The 16,118-nt window shown below is 35.7% G+C and overlaps 1 protein-coding gene across 6 annotated transcripts in view; it reads left to right on the top strand.

The window, feature by feature from the left end:
- Window positions 1-16,118, top strand: part of Spopl (speckle type BTB/POZ protein like) — a 57,057-nt gene that overhangs the window by 22,325 nt on the left and 18,614 nt on the right. For 3 of the 6 annotated variants that reach the window (XM_050139883.1, XM_050139880.1, XM_050139881.1), the window contains 5 exons: window positions 9,468-9,603; window positions 9,773-9,894; window positions 10,150-10,301; window positions 11,930-12,057; window positions 13,564-13,659. In XM_050139883.1, the coding sequence (XP_049995840.1) occupies window positions 9,526-9,603; window positions 9,773-9,894; window positions 10,150-10,301; window positions 11,930-12,057; window positions 13,564-13,659 (576 nt within the window). In that variant the 5' untranslated portion in view covers window positions 9,468-9,525. Of the gene's footprint in view, window positions 1-9,467; window positions 9,604-9,772; window positions 9,895-10,149; window positions 10,302-11,929; window positions 12,062-13,563; window positions 13,660-16,118 lie in introns of those variants that run through there. The other 3 variants (XM_050139885.1, XM_050139884.1, XM_050139886.1) reach the window with 2 other exon arrangements.

Below are 16,118 nucleotides of genomic sequence, written 5' to 3'. Positions count from 1 at the left end.
TTTTAAAGTGGTTTAGGCGCTTAATTCTGTGAGGTCTCTTCTTAGAACTGCCTTCACCTTGTTTCACATATTGTGGCATGTTTTGTTTCTGTTTTTGTTCAATTCTAGGGATTTAAAAATTTCTTTCATTTCTGCCTTTGTCAAATTCTTATTCAAAAGTATATTATTTATTTTCATGAATTTGTGTAATTTCTGTTATTTCCATTGCTGTTGATAGCCGGTGTTACTCCATTGTGTTCAGATAGAATGCAAATTGTCATTTCAGTTTTTCTGTGAGTGTTGACTTGTTTTATGCCCTCATCTGTGGTTGATGTTGGAGAAAGCTCCATGGGCTACTGAAAAGAAGAATGTATTCTTTAGTGTTTGGGAGGAGTGTTTTATAGATATTTGTTAGGTCCATTTGACTCATGGTGTTACTAACTTTAGGCTTTTTATTGTTGTTTCTAGATGACCTTTCTATGTGTGAAAGTGGGGTCACTCTATTGGGGTCAGTCTGTGAATTTTATATTGAATGGTATTTCTGATATTGAATTTGGTGCCCCTGTGTTTGGTGCCATATGCTTAGGTTTACACCATCATGTTGGTGCATTTTCCCTTTAATGAGTGTAAAATGTCCTTATCTTTGCTAATTTTTGTTTGAAATCTGTTTTGTTAGATACTAGAATAGCTATCTTATGTTCTTAGTTCTATGTGCTTGGAATGCCTTTTCCCATCCTTTACCCTCAGGTGGTAGCTATCACTGATATGCTTCATGGAGGAAGCAAAAAGATGGATTTATAACCCAGTCTGTGAATCTGTCTTTTCATTGATAAGTTTAGACCACTTGTATTCAGAGTTATTTATACAATATGTGTTAATTCATGTCACTTTGTTGATTTTTTTTTGGTAGTTTTTATTTGTTTTGTTTTTCAGGTTTCTTTTTATAAACACCTGTCCTGGTATTGATTTTTTTTTTTTGTTTGTTTGATCCCTCTGACTTGGGTGTTTTTATTTTTCTTCAGATTGAACTGTTCTTGCCAGTATCCACAGTGGAATAGTCTTAATAGTTAACTATTTGTCATCTGCTTTTATCATGAAAAAATTTACTTCTTCAGTTTTAAGAGTTTTTTTTTGTTGTTGTTGTTTGTTTGTTTTGTTCTGTTTTTTTGACAGCGTTTCTCTGTAGCTTTGGGGCCTGCCGCCTATCTTGGAACTAGTTCTTGTAGATGAGGTTGGCCTTGAATTCACAGAGATCTGCCTGCTTCTTCCTCCCAAGTGCTATGATAATAAATAGTTTTTCTTGGTCTAAAATTTTGTTTGACAATTGTAGTCTTTTGGAACTTGGAATACATCTTTCCAGGCTCTTTTGGCTTTGAAGATTTCTGTTAGATATTGTAGTATTCGAATTGTATGTGACTTTATAGGTATGCCTTTGTAATGAGACTTGGATATTTTTCATTTGTAGCTTGCAATACCCCTTGTCTATTATGTATTGGTAATATTTTTACTGTAATACATGGTGGTGTATTATTATTTTTTTTGTCTGTTTGCTGTTCTGTAGGTCTCTTTGGTTGGGCACTCTTTTCTATTAGTTTGGAGATTTTTCTCTTATGTTTTCCTGAAGATATTCTGTGTGCTTTCTCTGTGGTGTTCTTCACCATAAGTCAGGGGTAGGTTTATTCATGGTTATTATTACATTTCCATGTTTTGTTCATGTGTTTGTTTTCAAACTTTCCCTTGAAGTTTACCAGGCGTTCCAATTCCTCTGCTTCATCTACCATCCCTGACTTTCTATTTTTAATGTGATCAATTCTATTGGTGAGGCTTTCCACTGGGGTTTTTTAATTGACTTACTGAATTTTTCATTTCAAGTTTTATTAAAGCTTGGGTTTTCTTCATAGACTCAAAGTCTGTTATCCTATTTTGGATTGACCTCCTTATTTCACTCTTCTGTCTTTGTGTTCTTTGAGGTGTTTAAAAATATTTACAATCATTCCTTTGAATTCTGTGTCTGGGAGTTTTCCCAGGTTATTTTCGATATGGACTATTATGGGATTTCCCTTTTTGAATTAGATATTTTGTTTTTCATGTTTTTAATGTGTTTAGATTTGTGCATTTGTTGTTAAATTTTTCTTTTTTTTTCAGATCACTTTCAACATGGGTGTTTCTAGTGTTTATGGGAAGATTCATAGCGGGGTTGAGATGTCTATGTTCCCCATTGACCTGATATTGCAGGCTATGGCTCATCTGTTTGTCAGCTATAGTCTGGTGCTCTCTGAAATGATCAAGTCACCTGGAACAAGTGTTCCTGAACTCAAGGCTGGATACGGCAATTGAGGATCTCAGGCAGCTGCCTAGGCTCTGTTAAGTTGTCAGAGAGTTGACTGGGTTTCTTCAGCCTTGCCTGGAGAGTGCCTTCTCGGGCAGGTTGAGAAATGGGGAGTCCCAAATGAAAGGAGAGTAGTTGGAAGGGATGTTCCTGGCAAGTCATTATGGGGATTAGGGGTAACCTGAATGGAAGAGGGCTGGCAAGGGGCATTCAGGCAGCCTCTATGTGTCTTTATGATATATGGGTAAGGTGGAGGGTCCCTGGTGCGGAGTGGTCTTAAGACTTTTTAAATGCATGTGTTCAGCTGCTTTCTTAACTGAGTACAGCTGTCACCTCATGGGTTAAGCTATGGTATATTTATGTTGCTCTTTTTTTCCCTTGTCTCAATGTATGTCTTGTGAATTTTTTCCATTTATTGTTTAATTTCACATATTTATGGATTTCATTTGATAGAAATTTCTAGTTTGACTCTTAATAAGAGGGAATGCTTTATATGACCTTAGTCTTAAAATCTATTGAGTTGTTTAGTGGATTTCAGCTGTTAACGACTGAAATGACTGCTAGGTCAGATTCTTCTATGTTGAAATAGGAGCGGCGGCAGGGCTGCGTCCCCGGCACCCGGCCTCCCGCATGGCTAGGTTATACCCAGAAATAATTACACGGAAACTGTATTCTTTTAAACACTGTCTGGCCCGGCTAGTTCCAGCCTCTTATTGGTTAGCTCTTACATATTGTTCTAACCCATTTCTAATATTCTGTGTAGCCCACGAGCTGGCTTACCAGGGAGGATCTTAACCTGCGTCTGTCTGGAGTGGGAGCATCATGGCGACTCCTCTACTAAGCTTCCTTTTTCCAGAATTTTTTTCTGTCTACTCCGCCTACCTAATTTTCTGTCCTATGAGGGCCGAGGCAGTTTTTTTATTATTACAAGACCCACCTCCATCACTTCTATACTCCTGTTAAAGTCATCTTCTCATGGCTTGTTCTTCTGTGTAATGATGTGTTCATCTATTAGTAGAGAGTGCTCTGTTCTTGTTTCTATTCGGCTAATTTTTGCATGATATAATTAAATGGTTCTGTGTGTGTGTGTGTGTGAGAGAGAGAGAGAGAGAGAGAGAGAGAGAGAGAGAAACTTTAGACTTTGATTTCTGTGATCATAGATCTGGAGGAGCAGGAAAGATGCAAATACAGTGCCTGTGTATTAAGTTCTCAATTAAATAAAACTTTTAGTCTCTGCAGATTGCCTGTTACTTTGGGGACACTTATTAATTTTTTTCCTTAATTTTTTCCATTTTATTGAAAATAGATTTTGTTTTACACAGTATATCTTGACTACAATAACCCCCCCTTCTCCCAGTTATTTCCCACCTTCATTCCTTTTCTGTCATTCCTCAGGAAAGAACGGGCTTCTAAGAGAAAATGATAAAATATAATCATCTAAGTTTCCATTTCTATTGCTGGGATGGAACACTATGACCAAAAAGCAAGTTGGGGACGAAAGGGTTTATTTGATTTGCACTTCACCACTGCTGTTGATCACTGAAGGAGATCAGGACAAGAACTCAAACAGGGAAGGATCCTGGGGGCAGGAGCTGGTGCAGAGGCCATGGAGGTGGTGTGCTGCTTACTGTCTCGCTTCCACTGAATTGCTTGGCTGGGTTTCTTACACACCCAGGACCACCTATGCAAGGAGGTACCAGCTATGATGGGCTAGGCCCTCTCTCACTACCCTCCAGGCCTGCCTACAGGCTGATGTTTTTGGCACATTTTCTCCGTTGAGGCTACCTCCTCTCCAGTAATTCTAATTTGTGTCAAGGTGACATAAAACCGGGCAGCAGAATAACAAAGATAAGATTAAAACATCATATTTGAATTGGACAGGACAAACCAACAGAAAAAAGGGAGCACAAGAGTCTGAGACCTACTCGTTTGCACAGTCAGGAATCACGTGAAAGCACTAAACTGGATCCATAATGTGTATGCTGCAGATCTGGTACAGGCCTGTGCAGGCCCTGTGTATACTGTTTCAGTGAGTTCATATGAGCTTTGCTTATGTTGATTTACAGGACCTTGTTTTCTTAGCATCTGTCATCCCCTCTGGCTCTAACACTCTTTCTGCCTCCTCTTCTGAGGGGTTCCCTGAGCTCTGAGGGAGGGATTTGATGAATACCTCCTTTTTTTGGAAGGCTGAATGTTCCAAGGTCTTTCATTCTGTGTGTAACGTCTTGCTGCAGGAGTGTGTGTGTGTGATGGGGAAGGGGGGCTTTGTATTCGTTCTCATCTCCTGTAGAAGGAACCTTCTCTGATGTCAACTGAACAAGGCGGTGATCTATGAATACAGCAGAATATTATTAGAAGCCTTTTTTTTTTTTTTAAGCCAGTAGTATTTTGTTTTACCCTAGGTTCCTAGTCTACCTCTGACTTTTGTTTGCCCAAGCAGGTGTCACCTATAGGTTCCATCTGTGAAGACACTGTTGAGCAAAGGGTTTGTGGCTTGTTTGGTGCTTATGTTTCTCTTTTGGTAGTGTGCAGAGTGTTTTCTGTACCAAAGCCACTAGAACATGGGGAGAAAGCTCTATGTATATACCAGCTCAGCTTCCTTCTGCTCAATGCATTCTGTAGATGTTGTCTTCAGCAGTGAGGCCTTACTGACAGTTTGTAAAGAGAAGCCTATAGTCTTGGCAACTGCCTGAGATGTTGGAGATTCCCTTTGGCCAACAACTTAATTAGATGTAACCCAATTCTAGTCCTGGAAAATTTGTTTGATAATGAGATTACCTGTTGGGACTCTTGTTTTCCCATCATTTGGCAATTTCATTTAGATTGCCTTTATATATGTATTTTAGGAAGATTCTACTTTATGTGATTTTCATACTACCCCTCAAATGGCCCTTAAGTTATGCTCTTTCTCTTCATAGTCCCTCCCTCAGCTCCTTCCCCCCCATTCTTCCTCCTCCACTTCCCCCTCCCCACTTGATCCTCCTAGTTCAGCCATCACCCCATCCTTCTATAATGATCTATTTGATTTCCCATTCCTCACAAGGTCTATTTGTACCCTTTAGTCCCTTGTTCTGTACCTGACCTCTGTTGTTCTAAGGATTGTTGTTTGTTTATCACTGACCTTAAAAGCTAATATCCACCTTTAAGCAATTACATACCATATTTGTCCTTCTGGGCCTGGGATACCTCATTCAGAATGGTTTTTCTAATTAATTTCATCAATTTGTCTGCAAATCTCAGAATGTACTTTTTTTAATGGCTGAGTGATACTTTATTGTGAAAACGAACCACATTTTCTTTATCCATCATTCTGTTAAGGACATGTAGGCTGTTTCTAATTTTTGGCTATTGTGAATAAAACAGCAGCGCACATACTTGAGTAGATGTCTTTGTGTTAGTAGGAACCATCTTCTGTGTCTATATCCAGCAGTGGTTTATCTGGGTCTTGAGGAAGATAAATAGGTGAAACAGATGCAGACCCTTGAGCCAGACTTTCAGAGAGTTACCAAGCCAGTTAAGGATAGAATCACAGTTGTTTTAGAATAAAGTTGACATGTTCTCTTCGGTACACCTTAGGGATTACTCCATTCTGCACTAGCCTCTTTCCCGTCTAACTGAAGATTTCTCATCTATTGCATATGAATTTCTTCATCTTATTTCTTTTATTTGCTTTTAATTTTACATATTTTATTTTAAAATTTCAACATATTAAAAGTAATGTTTTCCAAGCCTGAAGAGCATATATCAATGCCAGCAAATAAAAATATTTATAGATGAATGAATTATAATTTGTCAGATTTCCTTGCTGTATACCAGACCTTATCAAATCTCACTTATTGTTTACATTAACCTTTAAAAATAAGTGATTATATTTTCTCTTTGTTTTTTTTGAAAAAAGGTTTCTCTGTAGCTTTGGAGCCTGTCCTGGAACTAGCTCCTATAGACCAGTGAGGCTGCCAACTCAGAGATCCGCCTTCCTCTGCCTCCTGAGGGCTGGGACTAAAGGCGTGCACCACCACTGCCTAGCTTTGTCATAGTCTTTTAAGAGTTTCTTTTTATTGTTGTTTTTGAGACAAGGTCTTGCCATGTAGCCCAGGTTGCCCTCACAATCACAGTCTTCTTTCTTCTGCTTCCAAGTGCTTAGGTTATGAAGGTTATGGGTGTGTGCCATCATCTCTTTTAGGACATGAGTTTTTTGTTCATATTTAAGTGGAGTAAACATTAAAACTGCTTTATATGGAGGTTGTTGTGTTCTTTTCCTCTTTCTGACTGGGAAGTAATTTCAGCGAATTTATCCATTCAAGAAGTAGGTGACTCTTTAAAGACTTCATTTTTTTTCACACAGTCATATATTAAAGGAGTAAAGATAATAAAGTAAATATTAAACTTGTAGAAAAGGTAAAATAAACCATGTAAAGAAGGAATATACACAGAGTCTGGATTATGTATACTATTGTGTTTTCTTAGAATTTTTTGGACTGCAGACAGACATTTGATTCCAGGGATTGCTAAACTATACCAACATATAGACTTTAAAGGTATCTTGATTTCAAAATATGGATCTAAGGATATATTGCTTTGAAATAGAGGTTCTTATTTTGTTTCCACAGAGGATGAGAACCTGGAGATTCATTCTAGGCTAATGTGGTTTGATAAACCAAGATCCCCCAAAAGGTCACCTTGAACAACCCCAAAATTTACTTCACCCAACAAAAAGCTGGAAAAAGTTTGGAGAACTATGCCCATGTTCCCAAATATTGTTTATAAGTGTTTCTTTATGTTTAAAGAAACATTTAAATGATATAGAGATAGGCATTGGTATGGATCTTGGTTTATTGATACAAATTTAAGGTCAATTTTGTTATACTGTATATATATATATAGTTCTGCTCATGATCAAGGTATTGTGATTGTGCAACTCATTTAAAAATGTAATATACAATTAAATATACATTTATATATAAAAAAAGAAGTAGGTGAGTATGGTGTACATGTCTTACATATCTAGAAATACTATCATTTTGCTTTTTAAGCCTGAAAAAAGTCCATGAAATTAGTAATCACTCTGTTTTCCCTAAGTTTTGACCAGAAAGTAGAAAAATGAGGCCACACTAATTTGCTTTTATTTCCTCATTTTGAATTTCATAGAAATATATTTCATTGGTGATTTCTCTGTGTGTGGTTGATTGGTTTGTTTTAATGTGTTTGTAGAAAGGGTGAGTGGGCACTTGCATGACCCACATGTAGAGATTGGATGACAACCTCGAGTCAGTTCTTTCTTTTGACCTTGTGGTCAGTTCTCTTTTTATCATGTTCTTTTTTCCTCATTCAAGTAAAGGGAATCCGTTTTTTAGGGTTGATGGAAAGAGCCTTTGTCATCTGAGCCATCTCACTGGCCTAAATTTGAATTCTTATTTTGGTTGGTTATTGTTAACCTCATTCATTATCTCAGTCAAGTCTGTATAACTCAGCAGTGGTACACCACTGAAGACAGTGACTCCCTTCCCCCATGCTGCTTCCCTGTGAAGAGTCCATGCTGCTGTGGAAAGCACTCCATTCATGAATGGATAGGTTCAACCTTGGTCGGAAAGTACTTATAGGTTGACTTTTCTGTGCAGCAGTATCAGTTTCTGGTCTTTTGGTCCATTTAGAATTTATTTATTTGTCTTGGTAGGACAAAAAATGATGGTAAAGTTTCATTTTTCTGCAGATAGGTATTAGGTTTTCTTGCAGCATTTGTTTGAGATGTTCTCTTTTCTCCAGTGTCTGCTTTTGAAGTCTTTATCAAAAGCCAGTTGGTTGTAGTTGCATGGCAGAAGTTGAATATTTTAAAATTATATTCTTTGTTATTGTTGACTGGGTTCTTCTCTTCCGTGTCCTCACCTTCCATTCTCCTCCATTCCTCCTATTGTTCTCTCCTTTTCTGCAGTTTTCTTGCCTCGTGCTCTATTATCATCACCACTACCCTCTCACTGCTTCTCCCTTTTCTCCTTTTCTTCCTTCTGTTTTCTTTGTTTTAGTTTTGAGACAGGAGATTGGAATTTGCCATGTGAAGCAGGCTGTGTTTCTGTACTGCTCTCTGCCTAGGTCTCCAGGTCTGCACATTGATTCCTGGCTTCTGCTTCATACCTCTGTTGCAGAGTTTTAAAGGGCTTCTTCATTCCCAGTTTTATTTGCTAGTTTATCTTTTATAGCTTTATTTCTTTCTCAGTCTTCCAAGTGACTTACTTCAATCTTCATTTTCTCTTCTCACATTAGTGTTCAATAGTTTTAGAGAAAATTATGTCTCTTTATTGAAGGATTTGTCTCCTTGAAGGTATATCCCTCCATAGGATTAATGTGGTTTCTTTATCAGTTTTTAAATCAAAAGTAGGTTGTTATTGCTCTTACACAGTACAGAATATTCAACATCAACAATGACAATCAGAGGAGAGGAGGAGAATGGAAAGTTAGAATACTGAAGATGAGAACACAGTCCAACAATAATGAAATATATTGCTTTAGGGTATTAAAGTTCTCCTATACGACTACAACCAACTGAATTTTGGCACAGATTTCAAAAGTACACATTGGAGAAAGAAGAGCATCTCAAACAAATGCTGTTCAACTACATTCAGATAGATGGATGATTGTGCATCCAAACTGATTTGGTACAGGAACAGATAACTAGAAGGGAAGTACATGATTCAGTACATTTCTGAAGGAAACGTTGTGAGGGAGATACAGTCTTAGCACACAGCCAGGTTGTTGGAATTCTCTGTAGGTTGTTGTAGAGTCTGTTCTTTGGTAAGAATGGGGATGACAAGTGCTTACTGCGATAACTTGCTCATGGCCCTTTGGACTTCAGGAAGTTAATGGCAGAAGATGAAGCAGACATTGATGTCATTAAGTTTCTATAACATGTTATGTTATATGGATATTTTTGATTTGTGATATTTTGAAAAATAGTGTCATATATAAATATTAATCTTGTTTAGATTTCAGTTGTTTTGGTTGACAGATGTTTATGTTTTAATTTATTAAAAATTTCTAAAATTATTTTAACACTTCATGTGTCCCTTCAAATCTAATTTTAATAATAATTTTTCTCAACCTTAAATATATTCTCTCTCTTAATTTTCTCAAAGGTTGATCAATAAATTTATTTTTTTCCTTGTAGCTAAATTATTCCAGTTTGTGGGATAATATATGAATCTTAAGCTTCTTCTAAAGTGGCAATGTCTATGGAACCTACTCCATCTCTGTCTGGAGATATGTCTCCTAGCCCTGTTGCAGAAAGCTGGTGTTACACACAGGTACCTGCCTTTTAAAATGCATTTGACACTTGTTTCATAAATTTTCTGGTCATGACAAGTTTATGTAAAATGTCAAACAGTGTTACATCATCACTAGAAGATTAGAATGCATATTTGAATTGTGACAAGAGATTGTCATGCGTATAAAAGTGGCTTTCTGATCTTATAGGTTAAAGTAGTGAAATTTTCCTACATGTGGACTATTAATAACTTCAGTTTTTGTCGAGAAGAAATGGGTGAAGTGTTAAAGAGTTCAACATTTTCTTCTGGCCCAAATGATAAAATGAAATGGTAAGCATTATTATTATATTTTTAACTGTATTTATCTTACTTTGGGTTCATTGTTATTGTTGGTCCTATGGGTATTAGTATAATTTTTACATTAAATTAGTCATTAATTTCTATTCAAATGGAGAAATTGAAAAAACATGAACTTATTACTGGAGTGCTGTTGGGATATTAATTTGCAGGTGATTTCAGCATTTCCTGTCCTTTTGTTAATATCAAATACTAAATTCCTCTAAGTGATCTCTTGTTTTATTTTAGGTGCCTGAGGGTAAACCCAAAGGGGTTAGATGATGAAAGTAAAGACTACTTGTCCTTATATTTGCTCTTAGTCAGCTGCCCAAAAAGTGAGGTTCGAGCAAAATTCAAATTTTCCCTTCTGAATGCTAAAAGGGAAGAAACAAAAGCAATGGGTAAGTGATTGGCAAATTGGGGGAAAGAGTCTCTTTATCTACATACAGTGACTTTACCTAGAAAAGTTTTGGATTATTTTCCTCCCTCAAATTTCCTTAGTCCAAAAATTTATCGGTAGCCATTATTTCATTGTGCATTTCACATTGTAAAGTTTTAGCTTCTATAGACATACAGAAGTACTTAAAATAATGTTAAATTTTAACTGCTTCGTATCTTAAAATGACATTTCACTTGTCTCTTGGAAAAATAGTTGCTGCTGAAACAGGATTCCTGGTCAATGTCATTAGAAAATTTCTCCTCCCTTGTCTTCTTGCTACACAGCAATATAAAGGAGGTGGAAGGCTGTAAACTGCCACACTGAGTTGTAAATAATTGTGAATCAAAGAACCAAATAACTTGATTACACATAAGCTTTTTAATATTTATGTTTACATATTATGTGATGTTTAAAATAGAGTGTTTTACTTAAGTCATAGCCTGATTGTATGGATAATACTATATAATGAATACTTTCTGATGAGAATCTTATGTATTTTGTAGTGTACAGTTGAGCAGTACCTGAGATGTTTGAAATGTCTTAGATATCAAAATCTTTTACAGATTATACTAAAAGCATCTTTTGCCCTATTATGTATGAAACTATATTCCATGAGATTTTTCCAAAATCTTGGGAATGGCAAGAGGCTTTTTAACATTCTCACCAATTTGAAGTTTTCTATAATTCAGCAAATTTAAATCAATAGGGTGGGTTCACCAGGAGAACTTGAAAGATTTCTTAATGAGGGCCAGGTGATGGTGGCGCATGTCTTTAATCCCAGCACTTGGGAGGCAGAGGCAGATAGATCTCTGTGCCAACCTGGTCTACAAGAGCTAGTTTCAGGACAGGCTCCAAAGCTACAGAGAAACTCTGCCTTGAAAAACATACATACATACAAACAAACAAACAAATGAATGAATAAAATTCTTAATGAATCAGAGCACCTAGTTTTAAGGGGAGAATCAGGAAAAGCTATATTCTAACAGAGTTTTGAAATTAGATGATGACTACTTATGCCTGTGTTAGTGTGTTTTGATTTTATTTCATTTAGGCAAGCTCTGTGTGTGTGTGTGTGTGTGTGTGAGAGAGAGAGAGAGAGAGAGAGAGAGAGAGAGAGAGAGAGAGAGAGGAGAGAGAGAGATGGAGTGAGAGAGAGAGAGAGAGAGAGAGAGAGAGAGAGAGAGAGGGGGAGAGAGAGAGGAGAGAGGAGAGAGAGATGGACAGAGAGACAGAGAGAGTGACAGAGACAGAGAAACAGATAGTGTGAGAGACAGAGAAAGATGGATAGAGAGACAAAGAGAAAATGAGTGTCTGTGTGTCTGTATATGCTTTTTCCTTCTATCAGACATGATGTCTTTGCTTAAGAGAGTCAGAAATCTTGATTTAAGTTCATTGACTGGCCAAACTTTTGAGCAATAATGAAGTGGTTTTATGCTCCTTGGCATGTTTTTTCAGATACTTTATTTATACACATGGCTAATGAATCACAGTGAATATTCTATTTATGTCCTGTGCATCTATATTTCTTTACCATTAAGGAAAAAATATATCTTTGATACTTGTTTTATTTAAACTTCTGTTTTCCACCAGAAAGCCAAAGAGCTTATCGATTTGTGCAGGGGAAAGACTGGGGATTTAAAAAATTCATTAGAAGGGATTTTTTGCTTGATGAAGCCAATGGTCTCTTACCAGATGACAAGCTTACTTTATTCTGTGAGGTGGGTATGTTTTTATTAATAAAGAATTCCATGGTTTACTTAGTGATGTGGCAAAAGTACGAACTAGATTAATACTTTTGAAATTAAAGTGATTGATATGTTTCATAAATTCTTTTGTAAATTCAGCATAAAAAGCTGACTAAAATTATCTTACAAATTAATGTGATGTTCTGTATTTTTTTATCCTGTCTCTAGTTGTTTGTATAGCTATGCCTACCATATACTAAATCCTTCTTATTGAAAGAGCTGGATATGTCTATCTGTGTTGTGTTTATTTAATATCTTCTTCATTCTGAATAACTCTGATATAAGAAACCAGTTTTTTGGTTAATCTGATTCAACTTTAGTACTCATAGTTTGATTGAATAAAAAGCATATGGAAAACCTTGTCTTTCAAGCTGTTGGGTTAACATTGTCAAATAGGTGTTAATATTCAAAAAAAACAAATCTGAGATGTTAATGAAATGCCCACATATTTTGACATACATAAATGCTTAATTTATATTCATAAAACATCATATTTTGAAAATTATGAGCATTTCCTTTACCTGGAATTTACTCTTAATTTTCATTTTTGGTTTGGGTTTGCTTCTGTCATTTTTATCATTGGGTAGACTTATTCATATGAAATCATGAGATTTATTTTTGTGGAGTAAACCCAAAGATTATGTTTTCAAGTTTACCAACTGCATGTCATTGTATTGTATCATACTAAAGATGTTTTGGAGTTGAAATAAGACCATCGAGAAATACTTACATATATGAACTATACAATTTATTTGTTATAAAACAATTACTTGGGTAGTTTCTCATGATTTCAAGGGGAAAAAACGGTAACATTTGTTTGCAATAAGGAGGTATTTAAGTAGCATTTTAAATAAAAGTTTCTACTGTTATAATAAAATAACAGATTTTATTTATAAAATAAAAGAAGTTATACTTTTTTTGCCTTTAACATAGCCTCTTCCAGAATTTTTAGAGTTTACTTTAATTTAAAAATGTTTGTTTTTTTTAAACTGTTATCTTAGAATTTAATGATCCTTAAAGATTATTTGAGTAATGCATTAAGGAAAAACCAAGCAACAACCTGAGAATCTTGAGTAAGTGAATGAACCTTCTTTAGAAAAGAATCTAAGTAATCTGTATTATAGACCTGAAGTAGTGCGTGATAATAGGTATTTTTCGAGTGTATGTACTGGAACCTAGACAATCAATAAATTCAGAATTAAGGCTGAAATTAATTTTAGGATTATTCAAGTATGCACTTTGAATTTTGTTATTTCTATGCTAAATAATAATTCTGGTGACCCATAGAATGTATTATGACACATGTTTTTAAGTTGGTAATGATCAGATCCCATTTTTAGATCTTGAAATGCGCTTTTCACCAGCCCAGACATGTCTTGGACACTAGGGCATAGGTGGGCAAAAATCACCTTTAAGCAACATTCTTCGTGCCCTCCATCATTCCTTCCATTCCTCTCATGGATGCCCTTCCTTCTACAGCATCTCCACACTGCTTGCAGAAGAGGAGGAAGCATTGCACTGCCCTCCCTAGAGAACTGGCACCTCCCCCTCCACTGCAAGTGGTGCTGTAGACAGGTAAGGCAGCTGGGTGCTACCCATTTTTATGCAAGACATAGCTTAGTCTTGCAGTCTGTGTAGTGGCTCATGTGGCAAGAGTTAGATGAGAATTTCCAACAGTGTAAACAGCCATACTTCCTTTTTCCAAGTGATGCAACAAGTGAGACTTGAGAATGAGTTAGAGAAAGGGAACACGGGTCAGACTCATTCATCTTTTGAAACCTTAAAAATTTTAAATTTTTTTGATAGTCTACAGATCTATGGCAGTCCTTGATAAACAGAGAAATATATGTATAGCTAAAATAAATGAGAAGCTTTTCATAAAGCTAACCTCATTCTTTCTTAAGGACATATTTAAAGAAAACAATAAAACCTTTTCGTTTTTATGAGGTATCAGATTGACTTGACTGTTTAAAACACGGTAATAAGTGGAAGATGTGTTTTGTTTTCTGAACTCTTAGCTGTGAGAAATGAAAATGTGACTACCCTCTTGCCATCACCAGAACTTGTAAAATGGTTATTGAAAGGCGCAAATTCTTATCATCTACCTCTTCTAGGAGATACATTAAACTGGACTTTTAAAAGTTTCTGCCTCTGTAGTGAGTATAGAGTAAGCAAGTCATTGATTAGAGACACAGCATTGTAGTCCTTTGTGGCTTTAGTAGCATCTTGCTTTTAGGATGGTTTTTAGAGGGTTCAAGTTTTTAAAAGGTAGAACCAGTATTGTCTTCAGTCCCACAGAAGAGAAGAACCAGATTTGTTAGCTAGATGCACATTCAGTTATACTGCTCAAATATTCTTTTTTGTTTTATGCTGTATCCTTAGGGTGAATCAGTGGCAAGTTTAGTAAGGGAACTGTCCTGTTTATTAAGTCATTGAAAATCTCAGCCTTCTTCCTGAATTTTTCTCTCTAGGTTCCATAATTAAAGTTATTCATTACCTGTTCTCAATATTTTTATCATTTCAAATTTTAGATATCAGAATAATGAACCCATCACTTCTCAGTTTTAATTAGGTCATTAATTTCCATCTGAATTGAAATGTGTCATTGCCTTGCTAGCACTAGGGAGGTATGTGAGGAATACAAGTTTTTTAATTATGATTGTTTACACAGAATGCAGCTGTGCTTCACATCTATGATAACGTCTGTTTTCTTTCATTCTTAGTTATGTCTGTCTATCTCTGTCATCTATTTATTGTGTGTTTTCCGTCAACTTTTTACATTAAATATATTATCTTGGGGCCCAAAGAAATGATTCAGTGGGTAAAATCACTTGCCACGCGCATGCCTGATTACTAGAACCCATGTAAAAAGCCAGATATGGTGGCATGTACCTGTGGTCTAGCACTTCTGTAACAAATGAAAGTCTGAGATAGGAGAATCAGTCCAAAACTTGTGGTCTAGCTTGAAATAACTTGACGATAAGACCGACTCAATCTCAGAAACAGGTAGAAGGAAAGAGTTTACTTCTCAAAGTTTTCCTCTGACTGCCACATTGGTAGTATGACACTTGTGCATTCGCATCATATGTGTACACACACACACACACACACACACACACACAATTATGTTACTGTGAATTAGAGACAACACATAGGATTTAAGAAATCTTTTCCTAAATCAAATGTTACCATACTGTTTTATATCTGCTATGTAATTTATGTAGGTTAATAAACAGATCCAGTTCTCTACCTAAAAATTTCAAGAGTAACGCTTAATATAAGCAATTAAATACATTATATACTAAAAACATCCTAAATAAACCCTGAGTACTTATTTATATCAGTTTATTACATTCCATGTGCATCATTAACTTCTGGTATACTGATATATAATAAAATGGGACAATCAAGTAAAGATCAGGGAAGTATTTTTTTTTCTCTTTGAAGGTACTGATATTTGAATGATGGAAGTCTTAAAGTAGAACCTTTATTATTGACTTTGTATACATAATAGCTTGGCCCCATATTTATAGTACCTTCTCATAAGATTGTAATAAATACCTTTGATCAGAATTGTTATAAGGAAAGATAAGCACCTGGGTATCTCTTCCCTGCCTGCTCAGTGTTGAGATTACACTTGGTACTGTAATTGTTTTTTTTCACATGGGGGCAAATTCTGGTCCTAATGTTCATATAGCAGCAGGCAGTTTACCACCTAAACCATCCCAAATCCTAATGTGTGTATCCTTAAATTATACTTTCAAGAAACGAATTAAATTATCTATTGCTTTATGACAAATGTTCCCAATATTTAGCACTCAAAAGCATAACTAAAATAACATATGTAAGTTAATTTTTAAAAATTGTTCATTTGCTCTGAATTATTTGCTTTGCTAGTTGAAGTACTTCTTTTTTGTTGTCATTTATTGTAATATGAAATTTTCAACATAATGTTATAGAGTGCTTTCTTTTAAAGACGATGTGAAAGTTGAAAGATTTGATTCAGTAAGCAGTGGTCTTTAATGGGAACTACA

Source organism: Alexandromys fortis, unplaced genomic scaffold (genome assembly GCF_014885135.2).
Source record: "Alexandromys fortis isolate MF-2015 unplaced genomic scaffold, M_Fortis_MF-2015_v1.1 scaffold_33, whole genome shotgun sequence".
Classification (NCBI taxonomy): Eukaryota; Metazoa; Chordata; class Mammalia; order Rodentia; family Cricetidae; genus Alexandromys; species Alexandromys fortis.
The sequence above is the reverse complement of the archived record's forward strand: the minus strand, read 5'-3'. Positions and strand labels throughout refer to the sequence as shown.